The sequence below is a fragment of the Oncorhynchus mykiss genome, chromosome 15 (genome assembly GCF_057628025.1).
Source record: "Oncorhynchus mykiss isolate SJ-2025 chromosome 15, ASM5762802v1, whole genome shotgun sequence".
Lineage (NCBI taxonomy): Eukaryota > Metazoa > Chordata > Actinopteri > Salmoniformes > Salmonidae > Oncorhynchus > Oncorhynchus mykiss.
Window position 1 is genome coordinate 30,234,599 of NC_143036.1, and position 15,281 is coordinate 30,249,879.

The following is a 15,281-nucleotide window of genomic DNA, read 5'->3' on the forward strand; positions in this document are numbered from 1 at the left end:
TGCCAAAGAAGTGGACCCCTGAGAATGAAATCACTGCCATTAAGACGTTATTGTGCACTTGAACCTAACTGTATGGAGCTCCCAGCATTCCCTGCACTCAAACCAACCTCAACCGCAGGAGTGTGATAGACGTGACTGAATTTGAGAGGGTGTTCAGCACTGCTCAGAGAGCCCTCGACTGGGAACTATCGATTTCTCAAGAGCAAAGATTACTGCACACCGTTGATTCTGTTATGAAACAGAGAGAGAGTCTACAGAGAAACTAAACATAATTACTTTTCGGAAACAATAGACACCAAATCGAACAAAGAAAACAAAGGACGTAACTCAATTTGTTGTCAGTGGGCTTCTAGTATATTTAAGACAGTTACACAGTCTTTCAAAACACTTTGCTCCAGATTGCGACTCCAACAAAGCTACCCTGGTTATTTATTTCATGAGCCCCTGTATTGCCAATGAAAATGTGCATGTTTTCACATCCTTACATGCATTTAGCTTTTAAAATGGGGAGAAACACCAATATTGGCTCGACATTGTGTTTTTCAAAGGTTTCTTTGTTTTTGATCAATAGAAAGAGTTTGCAAAAGAGAAAATATTGTATTTCACAGTAATTCATGGAGAAGCCGAGCCAGCTGTAGCCCAGTCTTGATTAGACGAGGCCCAGAAGTGTAGCTGACTCAAAGCCTCTGCTGCCTGGTCAATAACAATGTATCCTTGATTCAGCCCTGCCCTCGTAAGCAGAGTGAATGTGAGATTACAGTCTGGCAACGCAAGACATGATAATTTTATTATATAACCGACTGAAATAATTCCAATACACATCATCCCATGGCAGGTCATCCCTGTGGTGTTCTGTAGTATGATAGGCCTATAAGATCAAACTGCCAAGAAGTGTAAAAAGCTACTGCAATACAGTGGGAAAAAAAACACTATTGGGCTCTTGATCAAACGTGGAGACAGGGGAGCATAATACTTTACCAACAAACAAAAAATGCTGTAGGAAGTGAAACTTGACAACCCTCAAATATGTACACATATTTCCATATTCAGTTTGATAGATTTGTATAATCATTTCTGAATGGCTCGAGGCGTCCACCAGGATCACCACAACATAGGCTTGCTGATGCATCACAAACCAGACGGTCTGATCTGCCAATACATTTGATGACAGTTCCCCACGGGAGACTGTCAACATCACAACACTGTATCCCCTAGCTGCAGCCTGTCACACAGAGAGAGGGGGAGAGATGGAGGGGAGAGGGGGAGGAGAAGGAGGAGAGGGAGTAAGACTGGGATGTGTTCATCACGCCGAAACGGGGCGGGACCTACCTGAATTTGTCCAATAGAAAACTGTTGGTTTGCTCTGTTTTCTTCCGTTTGGTTCGTAAAAAACGGTAAACGATTTCCGGAATGAATACGCCCCTGTAGTAGTTACAGCCTGTCAGAGGGTGAGGGATGGAGGTCGGGAGGAAATGTGAAGAGAGGGACAGAGGAAAAGGAGGAGAGGGAGGAAGCCTGTTGCATCTGACAGAAGGAACTGTCTCTCAGGGGTGTGTGAAGAAGAACAGCATTCTGAGGCACTCTGAGACCTGACCCCGAGACCCCTACAGTATCTGACATCCACACAGTCTGACTAAGCGTAAGAGACAGTCACAACTTATTCCCTCTTTACATCCAGCAGCATCAGCACAACTATCTTTCCCCAAACTCAGAAAAAGTCAGGCAGGTATGTCACAGATTAGGATAGCACAGCTATCAGCAAAAATGTGTGTATTAAAGGGGGATCGTATACCAGTATACCAGAGTCCTGGGGGCACCACATTTTCGTTAATTTACAACTCGTGTTTTAAGTGGTAAATTGGTTGACACAGGAGTAAAATGTTACCAAATATTGTACATTTTCTCAAATATCTGAACAGCAAATCCCTCTTTTAACAAAATGGGGGGGGGGGGGCCATCCTGCATTCCCGACCACACATCAATTCCCTCAGTTCCCAAGCTCACCTGAGCCTGTCCTCCTCCTTCTTCCTCAGCTTCATGTCCCTCTGCACCACCTTCAGCACGTGCTCTGCCTCATTGTCTGTCAAGCCCGACAGGTCCAGCTTGCGCCCCATCTCTCCTGGCCTTGCCAACGCCACGGGGTACTGCTACAGGGGGGCACTCGGGAGGCCGGGGCAGGGACAACCCTGCACAGGGGAGGAGGTAGAGGGGGTTTAGAGAGAAGTGGTGGAGACGGTCCATAACTGTGTCTATCAAGACTTTCTACATTAAATGTTCCAGCGGTTTTGCTTTGTGTTATGTTGTACTGTAGTGTATTGATGACTAGGGATGCATGATTATATCGGTAAGCATATCGGAATCGGATGATATTAGCTAAAAATGCCAACGTCGGCATCGGCCTGATGTCCAGTTTAACGCCAATGTGCAAAACCGATGTCAAAGCTGATCTGCATACCTGTATAACGTAGGTAGATGACGTAATGACGCCACTAAAAATACAGCGCTACACATGCAACACAGCATTCCTAACCTAGCCCACAATGTCTGCTGTGTGGATCTATTTTGACGTTTCAAAGGATGATAACAAAAAGGCCATCTGCAACATTTGTGCCGCTATTATTTCCCGAGGAAGGAAGAGAGTGAAATCTTTCAATACCACAAACCTAATTACTCACTTGAAAGTGCATCACCACCAGACTTTCAGCGACTACTTAGAACAAAAGCAGAAAAAAACTAAGCGCACACTTCCAACTACTAAACAATTTCAAGTCGAGCAGTCATTTGAAAGAGTAAGAACATTTCAGTGAGACAGCTCAAAGGTGAAATCCATTAAAGCCAAGATAATGGAATTCATTGCCCTTGACAATCAGCCGTTCTCTGTCATGGATGATGTTATGTTGGCTTTAGCCAACTGGTCAAACACCTCGAGCCCCGGTACACACTACCAAGTAGGCACTATTTTTAAGATGCCCTACAGGAGTTAATCAGTATTGAGCTACTTGTCACTGCTATTAGCTTCCCGACTGACATTTGGACAAGCGATGTCAGACTCATGAGCATGCAGAGTCTGACAGCACAGTGGGTTGACAATGATTTCGTACTGAGGAAAGCATTACTGCATGCTCAAGAATGTGCTGGTTCTCATACTGCTGCTGCCATTTGAGAACATGTTTGAAACTTGTAAACATGAACACACTCCTAGCTCCATTCGAACCACTGACTGCGTCTGCAGCAGACGTGATACCCTCTGTCATGGCATTGAAACTCCTGCTCAACAAAACTGCTGACACAGACCGTATGGTTAAAACTTACAAAATACACTACTCGAGGCTGTGAACAAGTGATTCGGTGGCATTCTCTCTGAGCCTCTTTATGGTGTCGCCACCCTGCTCGATGCTAGGTACATGGGCCGCTACGTCGATGCAGACAAGAAACAGGGTTTATGTTAAATGTTAGACACAGCTGGACAAGATGGTAACGGACACAGTGACAGTGCGCACCGAGTAAGAGGCCACGGAAGAAGAGGCCACGGACAGACAGAGCTGAAACTTCACTGCTTGACATGCATGATGAAATCCTGGTTGAGAATGAAACGACTGAACAAATGAACAACAAAACAACACAGCAAGTGAAAGAAATAGGTTTTGATTATGTTTTACTGGTAATGTTGACATACGTAAATGCCAACAATATAACTTTTTGGTCAGTGTGTGTTTCAACTATTTAACTGTACTAGAATGGCCACTACAAATTTTAAATACATTTTGGATAAGGAAAATATTGGATATCGATATCGGCCAAAAATGGTCATATCGGTGCATCCCTATTGATGACCTCAAAAAATGCATTTCTATGTAAATGGACAATAAAGTTATCATATGGTACAAGCGTATGAGTGTGGATGCAGCACATCCCTATTGAGTGAGATGAGAGTGGATGGAGAAAATGGAGATTCATTAGATCCGACAATTACGTGCTACATTATTGAACTAGACTACATGAAGACCCTCTCACCCTTCATCACTTCATTTACTCAGTCTTGCTCAAGCCTCATCAGAACCTTTTTGACAAGGTTTTTTTATTTGTATTTATTTATTTAACTAGGCAAGTCAGTTAAGAACAAATTCTTATTTATAATAGAATTGCCTTGTTCAGGGGCAGAACGATTTTTACCTTGTCAGCTCGGGGATTCGATCAAGCAACCTTTCAGTTACTGGTCCGATGCTCTAACCACTAGGCTACCTGCCGCCCCTAGGCTACCTGCCGCCCCTAGGCTACCTGCCGCCCCTAGGCTACCTGCCGCCCCTAGGCTACCTGCCGCCCCTAGGCTACCTGCCGCCCCTAGGCTACCTGCCGCCCCTATCTAATTGGAAATCAATTTCCAATATCATATTGTATGTTACAAACACATCTCTGGAAGGTGTGTACAAATCAAATCAAAGTTTATTTGTCACGTGCACCGAATACAACAGGTGTAGTAGACCTTACAGTGAAAAGCTTTCTTACAGGCTCTAACCAATAGTGCAAAAAAGGTATTAGGTGTAAGTAAAGAAATAAAACAACATTAAAAAGACAGGCTATATACAGTAGTGAGGCTATAAAAGTAGCGAGGCTACATACAGCCACTGGTTAGTCAGGCTGATTGACGTAGTATGTACATATAGATATGGTTAAAGTGACTATGCATATATGATGAACAGAGAGTAGCTACTTCAAGGTATTGGAGTGGCCATCACAAAGCCCTGACCTCAATCCTAAAGAACATTTGTGGGCAGAACTGAAAAAGCATGTGCGAACAAGGCCTACAAACCTGACTCAGTTACACCAGCTCTGTCAGGAGGAATGGGACAAAATTCACCCAACTTATTGTGGGAAGCTTGTGGAAGGCTATGAGAAACATTTGACCCAAGTTAAACAATTTAAAGGCAATGCTACCAAATACTAATTGAGTGTATGTAAACTTCTGACCCACTGGGAATGTGATGAAAGAAATAAAAGCTGAAATAAATCACTCTACTCTTATTCTGACATTTCACATTCTTAAAATAAACCGGTGATCCTAACTGATCTAAGACAGGGAATTTTTACTAGGATTAAATGTCAGGAATTGTGAGTTTAAATGTATTTGGCTAAGGTATGTAAACTTCCGACTTTAACTAAGTACATTTTAGAAATTCCATTTACTTGTGCGATACTTAAATATATTTAAAACCAAATACTCAAGTCGTATTTTACTCGGTGACTTTCAATTCTGAGTGACTTTCTATTAAGATATATTTACTTTTACTCAAATATGACAATTTAGTACTTTTTCCACCAATGCTGCTTGACCTGGGCGGGAGCACACCGGTAGTGCGTTCCAGCACCTTAAATGATCTACTACTTGAGTTCCTGATTCAGACTCCTAATTATCCTTACACCTATGAAGACTAGTCACTTCCATAACACTCAAAAGTTGGTTTCTCCTTCAACCGATTGTAGGATAGAACCCCTACACTACTGGGGTGCTAATTATTTCACTAAATCAAGAGAAGGCCAAGTGTTTACTATATAAAAATGCTTTTATTTGTAAAAAATATGTAATTTTTTGTTGTTGAACAAAATAGGTCAAAAGTCCAATTATAAAATACAACATCTCTAATTAAATACAAATAAGTGTACAAGATAACATAATAAAACAAATACAAATCTAAAAGTAATTAAAAAGTTCAATTAAATAACCCAAAATACAATTGCACTGCATTCACAGTGGGAAAGTGTCCTGGCATTTTCTATTGTATATCCCACTCTGAAGGTTGCAATACCATGCTGTTCTTTCCTTGTATTTCTGCCTGATTGGAACCTGCTTCCTGAACACAAATTTCTGTTCTGTTCACATGCACACGAGTGGCTTCAAGACACCCCGTGGTACAATGCCTGTGTCCCTCCTGATAAAAAAATAATCCTGGTGATGACAGAGAAAGCAAGGGGAGAATACAGTACAAGGCCATCAATCGTCCTACCCCTTGGCTCTGGACTGATCTCGAGCTGATTGCTCGGTCTCTGACGTACAGTAGGAGAAAAGAACAGCGCTATTTGGTCTATTGTACTGTATCTGCCTTGGGGAGGGCCATATAGGTAGGTAGGTAGGTCATATTCTGCATCCCAAATGGCACCCTATTCCCTATATAGTCCACTCCTTTTGACCAGAGCCCAAAATACAATTACTGTATAGACTAGAGGAGGGAAAATGCATCATTACTCACAACCCACAGGGGGAGGCAATTATTCAGTCCTGCTTTTTGTAGCCATGTCAAGGACAGTGGGTGGAGGGCATCAATTACGCCAGTGTGTGTGTTTGAGTGTGTGTGTGTGTGTGTGTGTGTGTGTCAGAGCGCATCTGCTCGCCGCGGTGACTCAGAGATTTAGGCTCCGTGGAAGCCACCGTTCACACTGCCCACAAGACCGTTTCCATTGATGATGCATTCCTGAATCCAGCAGCACAGTGGGATGTGAGAGTTACACACAGTTTGCGTCCCAAAAAGGTCAAAAGTTGTGCACTATGTAGGGAATAGGGTGCCATTTCAAATCAAATCAAAGTTTATTTGTCACGTGCGCAGAATACAACAGGTCACCTGTTCACCCAGGTTCACCTTACAGTGAAATGCTTACTAACAGGATCTAACCAATAGTGCGGGAAAAAAGGTATGTGTGTGTGTAGGTAAGTAAAGAAATAAAACAGTAAAAAGACATTTGAAAATAAGAATAGCAAGGCTATATACAGACACCGGTTAGTCAGGCTTATTGAGGTAGTGTGTACATGTAGGTATAGTTAAGGTGACTATGCATATATGATAAACAGAGAGTAGCAGGGGTCTTATGGCTTGGGGGTAAAAACTGTTGAGAAGCCTTTCTGTCCTAGACTTGGCACTCCGGTACCGCTTGCCATGCGGTAGTAGATGGAACAGTCTATGCTTGGGGTCTTTGACAATTTTTAGGACCTTCCTCTGACACCGCCTGGTGTAGAGGTCCTGGATGGCAGGCAGCTTTGCCCCAGTGATGTACTGGGCCGTACGCACGCGGGACCCATCTACAGATACCAAGCTGTGATGATCTGCTACGGTGCTTGGGGATTGTGTCCACAACGTTTCAATGTCTTATAAAATGGGTATGGTCTATCACAATCCTACAAGACATGTGAACTCCCAGACAATAGCTAAATTTACATCAAAGAGCTAAGAGAAAAGATTGCTTTTTTTCAGTGAGTCATTACATGCACTAGTGAATAAAAACAACATAGCAACTCACAACAGGTGTCATGTGACTTATGTCTACTAAAGACAGGGAATCAGACAGTCCCATACAGAAAGCCTACGCTCAGAGTGAAGTTTTCCCCAGGTACGAACCCCAGATCCACGTCTACGGGAAATTTCTACCTACTCCCCTAAGGACTGTTAGGTTCTTATTTTTCAGAGTAAATAACTCACAGACACTAGAGAAGCCACGTTTATTCATTCCCCAAAGGTTCTGTACAGCTGAAAACAGACAACTCAACATTTGTCCCACTCAGATATATTTATCCCACTTAAGACACTCCTCCTTCTTACAGTGTATGGCTCCACAGGGAAGAAGGTAACCCTAACCCTGATTACTCCCTTAAGGGGAACTGACCTCACCCCTCACCTCCTCCCTAAACCCCTCCACCTAATCCACCAATATCCATCTGTCTTAACCTATATCAACACATCGCTCTCCTCTCCTCCATCAACACATTCCAAAGCCTTCTTCAGAGAACCATTAACTTTCTCCTTTGATTCTATGATTCTTCTCTATCATTTATTTAATATCTCAATGTTCAAAATGTCGAACCCAACAGTACCAACATTATAGGAGCATATCAAATTGAGTGTCAAATGAAAGCTATTTCTATATTTTGGGGAAATGGAGGCATAGGAAATGGTTGAAAAATGTATCTATCTTAAAAATGAGTTAAGTAATGCTTTGATTTCTGGTCAAACATATGGAAAAGGGGTCTTAGAAAATGTCTACCAGAAAAAAGTCTTTAAAAAAAGGTATTAGAAATAAATCAAAATACAATCATGTTGAAGTGAAGACCCCTGCCAATTAATATCAACAGATATTTTGGATAAATTATTTGCCTTCTGTAACAAACATTGCCTTGTGCCTTGTAATTCCGTTACCAGAAAAATGTATATCTTTAAGATATTTTCACATTTCTCTGCCGCATGAGCAGGGAGGATAATGAAAGTTACACAAGTAACAATTAAGAAGGTAGACCAGCTTGGAACCTATACCATATACCAGAGTATTTGGAAACATTATGAGATGAAGAACGCAATGTGCTTTATCTCACCTGTCACATTATTATGAAGCTTATGGTAGTCCCCAGTCACGCGTCACATGGTGTTGGTTTACAAGCATACAATGACGAGAGACCAGAGCCTTGTGAGTCACTTACTGTTGTGCAGCATGCGCCAGGTGATTACAGTATGGAATTCACAACTAAATGTTTGCCAGCTAGATATCTTATCTTATTCAATTAACGGTCTAAAATGTGCTAAATGCTCTAAGTTGTGTATTTGGTTTGCTAATTTAGTAGCTAGTTAGCTATCTAGCTGAGTTGTTAGCTTCTTCCTTAAATCAATCTTTCGCTTGGTAACAGCAGAGGATCCCCTCCTGGATCAAGAGCCTTGCTGGCTAATATTTGTTTCATGTGTGCAGTAAACTGTGAGTAGTATTTTTGAGTTACTTGTATACTTGTGTAGTTTAGGTCAGAAACTGTACCAAATTTACGCAATGCGCTTCTTTGCATTCTCTATGGGATTTTACATGTACTTAGCATTAGCATTGCTAACCTTCGGATTACAGAGTATAAGTGGGGTTTGTTCAGTGTCGGTATTACCGAATATCCCGGTATGGCACAAGGTCGGTATGAAGGTATGACAATCTGGATACCGCCCAAGCCTAGTTAAACTGATATATATATCATATTTTAAATTATTATTAAATTATTAAAACTCAGAATTCTGTTACCCATTCAGTAACATAATTACCGAAAAAAATCTATAAACGGAATACTGCAATTCAATTGGCTACAATGGGAAATCAGAGTACAGAAATCAAGTTCAGCTCATCTCTCTCTCACCCATGAGCCCCCTCTTTCCATTTACTATAACCAGCATCTGCACCTACTGGGCACTGACCGACAAAGAACATCCATGGAAGTTAAAAAGTAGTTTAAATTTGGTCAGTCCGCCCCGGCCTTGATTTCAACACCCACAGATGTTTTTTGATCTGGTCCGGACCGGTCTTGATTTCAATGTCTACAGATGTAGATTTTTGGACTGGCCGTGATTTGGCCCAAACGTAGACGTCCATGATTGGTGACAGACCAAATTGGAACCAATCATAGACAACAATGTTTCACAAGTTTGGACAGCACATTCCAGTGAAGCACAGTAGAGTACGGTACAGTAAAAGTAGTGAATAATGTATAATGTACTGTATTGTACTCTACAGTACTCTACTCTACTGTATTGTACTCTGCTGTACTGTGATGTCTAAACTTGTGAAACAAAGATGTTTTTTTCTGCAGACATCTTTGAATCTTAATTTGAAGCCTACTGTGCCTTCAGAAAGCATTTATACCCCTTGATTAAAAAAAAAATCTAAATTGATTAAATTGTTTTGTTTATCTCCCCCATCTACACACAACAAAAAAATAAAGTGAAAACAAGATTAGATATTTTTGCAAATGTATTGCAAATTAAATACAGAAATCTCTAATGTATATAAGTATTCACACCTCTGAGTCAATACTTTGCAGAAACACCTTTAGCAGTGATAACAGCTGAGTCTTTCTGGGTGAGTGTTAAAGTAATTTAATTATGCCAATGCTTTCATTAATTGAAAACCCTTAATCTATTTTATGAGAATTTGTAAGATAGACGCAGACTAGTCTTTCAATAATAGGTAACAGAATTTATTCTCGGAGCGTGCTGCTACTTAACCACGAGCAACAGTTTACATACAGATCATGACGTCATTTCATTGCTTTTACAGAATCCCCTCCTCTCGACCGGGACAAAGTGAGGTGAAAAGTTCATTCTAACTTACTAACACACTCCCAGGTAACTTTTGACCCCTCAACATTATCGATCACCACTGTGCTGACAGTTCTAATTAACAGAAAACCTAGGAATGCACTCACTGTCTTATCTAAAAACCCCAGAGCTAAGTTTCTGTAGGTTCAACGCTAGGTTAACGACCTTATGTGTTTACACAGTCCCCAACCCATTCGTTTCTTCCTAGTTGGATTGGTGTTCATTAACTTTAATTACTCCTTGTCCGTGTCACACAATCCCTTCTTATGAACTCATATTGTTAATCAGATACAATAACAGAGTATAAGTTTTACTTAGTTACAGTTCCATTTAAAATGATTTGTTCAGTCATTTAATCATAATTTTACCAACAGTAAGTGTCTAAGATCATTCCACACCTGGGTAGTGCAACATTTGACCTTTATTCTTTTCAAAATTATTCAAGCTCTGTCAAATTGGTTGTAGATCATTGCTAGACAACCACTCAGGGTCTTGCCATAGATTTTCAAGTAGATTTAAGTCAACTGTTACTTGACCACTCATTCACTGACTTCTTGGTAAGCAATAGTGTAGATTTGGCCTTAACGATTACAAACATACCCATAACATGATGCAGCCTTCACTATGCTTGAAAATATGTCAGAATACAACAGGTAAACCTTTACAGTGAAATGCTTACTTACACGCCCTTAACCAATAATGAAGTTAAGAAAACACTTTTAAAAAGTAAGAGATAAAAGTAACAAATAATTCAAGAGCAGCAGTAAAATAACAATAGTGAGTCTATATAGGGGGTACCGGAACCGAGTCAATGTGCGGGGGCACCAATGTCAAGGTAATATGTACATGTAGGTAGAGTTATTAAAGTGACTATACATAGATAATAGCAGAGAGTAGCAGCAGCGTAGAAAGGGGTGGGGGTGCAAAAGGTATGGATAGCCATTTGATTAGATGTTCAGGAGTCATATGGCTTGTGGGTAGAAGCTGTTTAGAAGCCTCTTGGACCTAGACCTGCTCCAGTACCACTTGCCATGCGGTAGCAGAGAGAACAGTCTATGACTAGGGTGGCTGGAGTCTTTGACAATTGTTAGGGCCATCCTCTGCCACCACCTGGTGTAGAGGACCTGGATGGCAGGAAGCTTGGCCTCGGTGATGTACTTGGCCATAGGCACTACCCTCTGTAGTGCCTTGCGGTCGGAGGACGAGCAGTTGCCATACCAGGCAGTGATGCAACCCGTCAGGATGCTCTCGATGGTGCAGCTGTAAAACCTTTCGAGAATCTGAGGGCCCATGCCAAATCTTTTCAGTCTCCTGAGGGGAAATAGGTTTTGTCGGTGCCCTCTTCACGACTGTCATGGTGTGCTTGAACCATGTTAGATTGTTGGTGATGTAGACGCCAAGGAACTTGAAGCACTCAACCTGTTCCACTACAGCTTCCCTTTGTAGTCTGTAATGGTTTGCAAGCCCTGCCACATCCGACAAGCGTCAGAGTCTGTGTAGTACGATCTGATCTTAGTCCTGTATTGACGCTTTGCCTGTTTGATGGTTCGTCGGAGGGCATAGCGGGATTTCTTATAAGCTTCCGGGTTAGAGTCCCGCTCCTTGAAAGCGGCAGCTCTACCCTTTAGCTAATGTTTGTATTGGATTTGCCCCAAAGGTAACACTTTGTATTCAGGACAAAAAGCTTAATTGATTTGCCACAATTTCTGCAGTATTCATTTAGTGCCTTGTTGAACACAGGATGCATGTTTTGGAATATTTTTATTCAGTACAGACTTCCTAATTTTCACTCTGTCAATCGGGTTAGTATTGTGGAGCAACTACAATCCTCAGTTTTTTCCTATCACAGACATTCAACTCTGTAACTGTTTTAAAGTCACCATTGGCCTCATGGTGAAATCCCTGAGAGGTTTCCTTCCTTCAAATGTGTTAAGAAGGATGCCTGTATCTTAGTAGTGACTGTAAGGGGTGCATAACCGGTGGCAGGGAAGTCAGACGCAGCAGAGCAGAACTAAGTAATAGCCGAAGCAGTTTAATTGCAAAACCAACGGCATAAAGAGTAACCAGACATGGTACAAAATCCATCGCGCACCAGTCAACATGGGCATAAGCACTTACAATAAACAATCCCACACAAAGACATGGGGGAAACAGAGGGTTAAATACACAACAAGTAATTGAGGGATTTGAAACCAGGTGTGAGGAAAAACAAGACAAAACAGATGGAAAATGAAAAATGGATCGATGATGGCTAGAAGACCGGCGACGCCGACTGCCGAGTGCCGCCTGAACAAGGAGAGGAGCCGACTTCGGCGGAAGTCGTGCCAGTACCCCCCGCCCTTGACGCACGGCTCCAGCTGCGCGCCGACCTCGGGGACGACCCGGAAGGCGAGGCGCAGGGCAATCCGGACAGAGACGGTGGAACTCCCGCAGCATTGAGGGTCCAACACGTCCTCCACCGGAACCCAGCACCTCTCCTCCGGACCGTACCCCTCCCACTCCACGAGGTACTGAAGGCCCCTCGCCCAACGCCTCGAATCCAGTATGGAGCGAACTGAGTATGCCGGGGCCCCCTCGATGTCCAGAGGGGGCGGAGGAACCTCCCGGAGCGGGCCAACCACCACCGGCTTGAGGATAGACACATGGAACGAGGGGTTAATATGGTAATCAGGGGGAAGCTGTAACCTATAACAAACCTCGTTCACTCTCCTCAGGACTTTAAATGGCCCCACAAACCGCGGACCCAGCTTCCGGGCAGAGCAGGCAGAGGGGCAGGTTCCGGGTAGAGAACACCGGGGCCTCACTGCGGTGACGGTCTGCGCTGGCTTTCTGGCGCAGCACGGCCCGCTGGATGTGAACATGGGCGGCGTCCCATGTCTCCTCCGCACGCCTGAACCAGTCGTCCACCGCAGGAGCCTCGGTTTGACTCTGATGCCAAGGCGCCAGAACCGGCTGGTACCCCAGTACGCACTGGAAGGGGGAGAGGTTAGTGGAGGAGTGGAGGAGTGGCGGAGCGAGTTCTGAGCCATCTCAGCCCAGGGCACGAACGCTGCCCATTCCCCACACTGATCCTGTCAATACGACAGCAGAAGCCTGCCCACATCCTGGTTCACTCTCTCCACCTGCCCATTACTCTCAGGATGAAACCAAGAGGTAAGGCCGATCGAGACCCCCAGACAATCCATGAACACCTTCCAGACCTTCGAAGTGAACTGGGGACCTCGGTCAAACACTATATCATCAGGCACCCTGTAGTTCCGGAAGAAGTGCGTAAACAAGGCCTCCGCAGTCTGTAGGGCCATAGGGAGACCGGGCAGAGGGAGGGGACGGCAGGACTTAGAGAACCGACCAGGATGGTGTTATTCTGTGGGGGGTGGGGGGGACCAATCCCAGGATGACCAGAGGAGGGTGACATGTGGGCCCAATAGATCAACCGGTCACGGACAGGAGACGGAACGTACAGACGTCCATCGGGACACTGGAGGGTAGTGGGCTCTGCACGTAACGCCTGCTCAATGTCCATGTCCAGCTCCCACACTACCCGGCGCCACCAGGCAGGAGGCCAGGAGTGGGATCCATGGGCCGCTCCTCTGTGTCATACAGTCGGGACAGTGCGTCTGCCTTCACGTTTTGGAAACCTGGTGTGAAGGGGAAAAAAACGGGTGAAATACATACCCCACCTTGCCTGGCGATGGTTCAGTCTCCTAGCTGCCCGGATGTACTCCAGATTGCAGTGGTCAGTCCAGATGAGAAAATGGTGTTTAACCCCCTCAAGCCAATGTCTCCACGCCATCAGAGCGTTAACACTTTTTTGGTTACTGCATTATTCCAAACATTGAAACTATGTCTTCACTATTATTCTATAATGTAGAAAATAGTGAAAACAAAGAAAAACCCTGGAATGATTCCTTTACTGTGGAATTGCCCTAGTTTTACATCACCAATACATGGATAGCCTAACCCGAACTAATGAGTCATCACAGACATCATCAATCCCACAATGCAACTCCTCATTCGGGGTTCACGTTTTTTCCCCTTGACATGGTAAAAAAAACTCAAGCATAGATTGCTAACTTTTGTAATTGGCATACAGAAACCAGAGTCCATGAGAACTTGGTCTAATATAATTGCACCGATTGGCCTACAGGGGGCACTGTTATAAGCATTCTCACATATGACAGAGACTTGAAACTTTGTATTGTAACGGTTTTGACTTGAGGTTATTGTTTATAGGGGTGCCAGGTAGGTTGTGTCTACCAGAGAAAATATTGGTTTCTCCTTTTGGTTTGGGAGGGAATGAGTCCCATCTGGTCCATCAAGTCTACACCAATACAAAGGACATATGTAAAAGTCAGGATGGAAATACACTTTTCATAAACCCTTAAGACATTGGAAATAACTTCAAAAACAACTGTATTCTTTTGCATGGGTTGTATTACCAACATAAATGATCACACACACATAATAATAACAACAATGAGTTCTGGTTCTTCCAGAAAAGTCCTGTGCCTCGGGCCTAAAAGGAGTCCAGCCCGGTAAAGAAGTTTAGGGAACTCAAGTGACCTTACTCAAGCAACGGTTGTCCGTTCATACAAGTGTAGTGTAAACACAGTATCAATCATACAATCAAAATAACAATTATTTTTCCACACAACTATAAAGCGTATCAAATCCTAATATGTCCTCACTTACAACTAACTACATAAATCATCACGGAATACATCACACCAAAACAAATTAAATAGCATATACAAAAAGGTTGTGGTCAGTCAGACAATCCAATCTGCCAGCAGATCTCCAGCGGAGAAAAGCCACTAGGAACATCGTTCTCCAACGGAAGCAAAGAGTGCATCCGATCCTGGGTAAACTTGCCATTAGGCTACAAAAGCACACTTTTAAATGCAACAAAACAAACGGAAGAGAGAAGCTTCAGAACTGAGGGTTGAACACATCCTCATTCACGTCTCCATCACAACCCCACTTTTGCGCAGCTGATGCTGGCTATTTAATTGGGAATTAAAGGGGAAGCGCCCTATTGGAAGGAGAAGCACTGAGACGGTTCAGACAAATTCAGGGCCGTCACAGTATGTACATGTCTTTACTCATGCTGAACAAATGTGCCTTCTTTTTTGAAAACCTTTCCCAATAACAACACATTCCGTATGTAGGCCCTTGGTA

At 43.3% G+C, this 15,281-nt stretch overlaps 1 protein-coding gene across 3 annotated transcripts in view; it reads right to left on the bottom strand.

The window, feature by feature from the left end:
* Window positions 1-15,281, bottom strand: part of myripb (myosin VIIA and Rab interacting protein b) — a 172,090-nt gene that overhangs the window by 152,977 nt on the left and 3,832 nt on the right. For all 3 annotated transcript variants that reach the window (XM_036944256.2, XM_090199849.1, XM_090199851.1), the window contains exon 2: window positions 2,005-2,186. In XM_036944256.2, coding sequence (XP_036800151.1) covers window positions 2,005-2,114 — 110 coding nt within the window. In that variant the 5' untranslated portion in view covers window positions 2,115-2,186. The remainder of the gene's footprint in view (window positions 1-2,004; window positions 2,187-15,281) is intronic.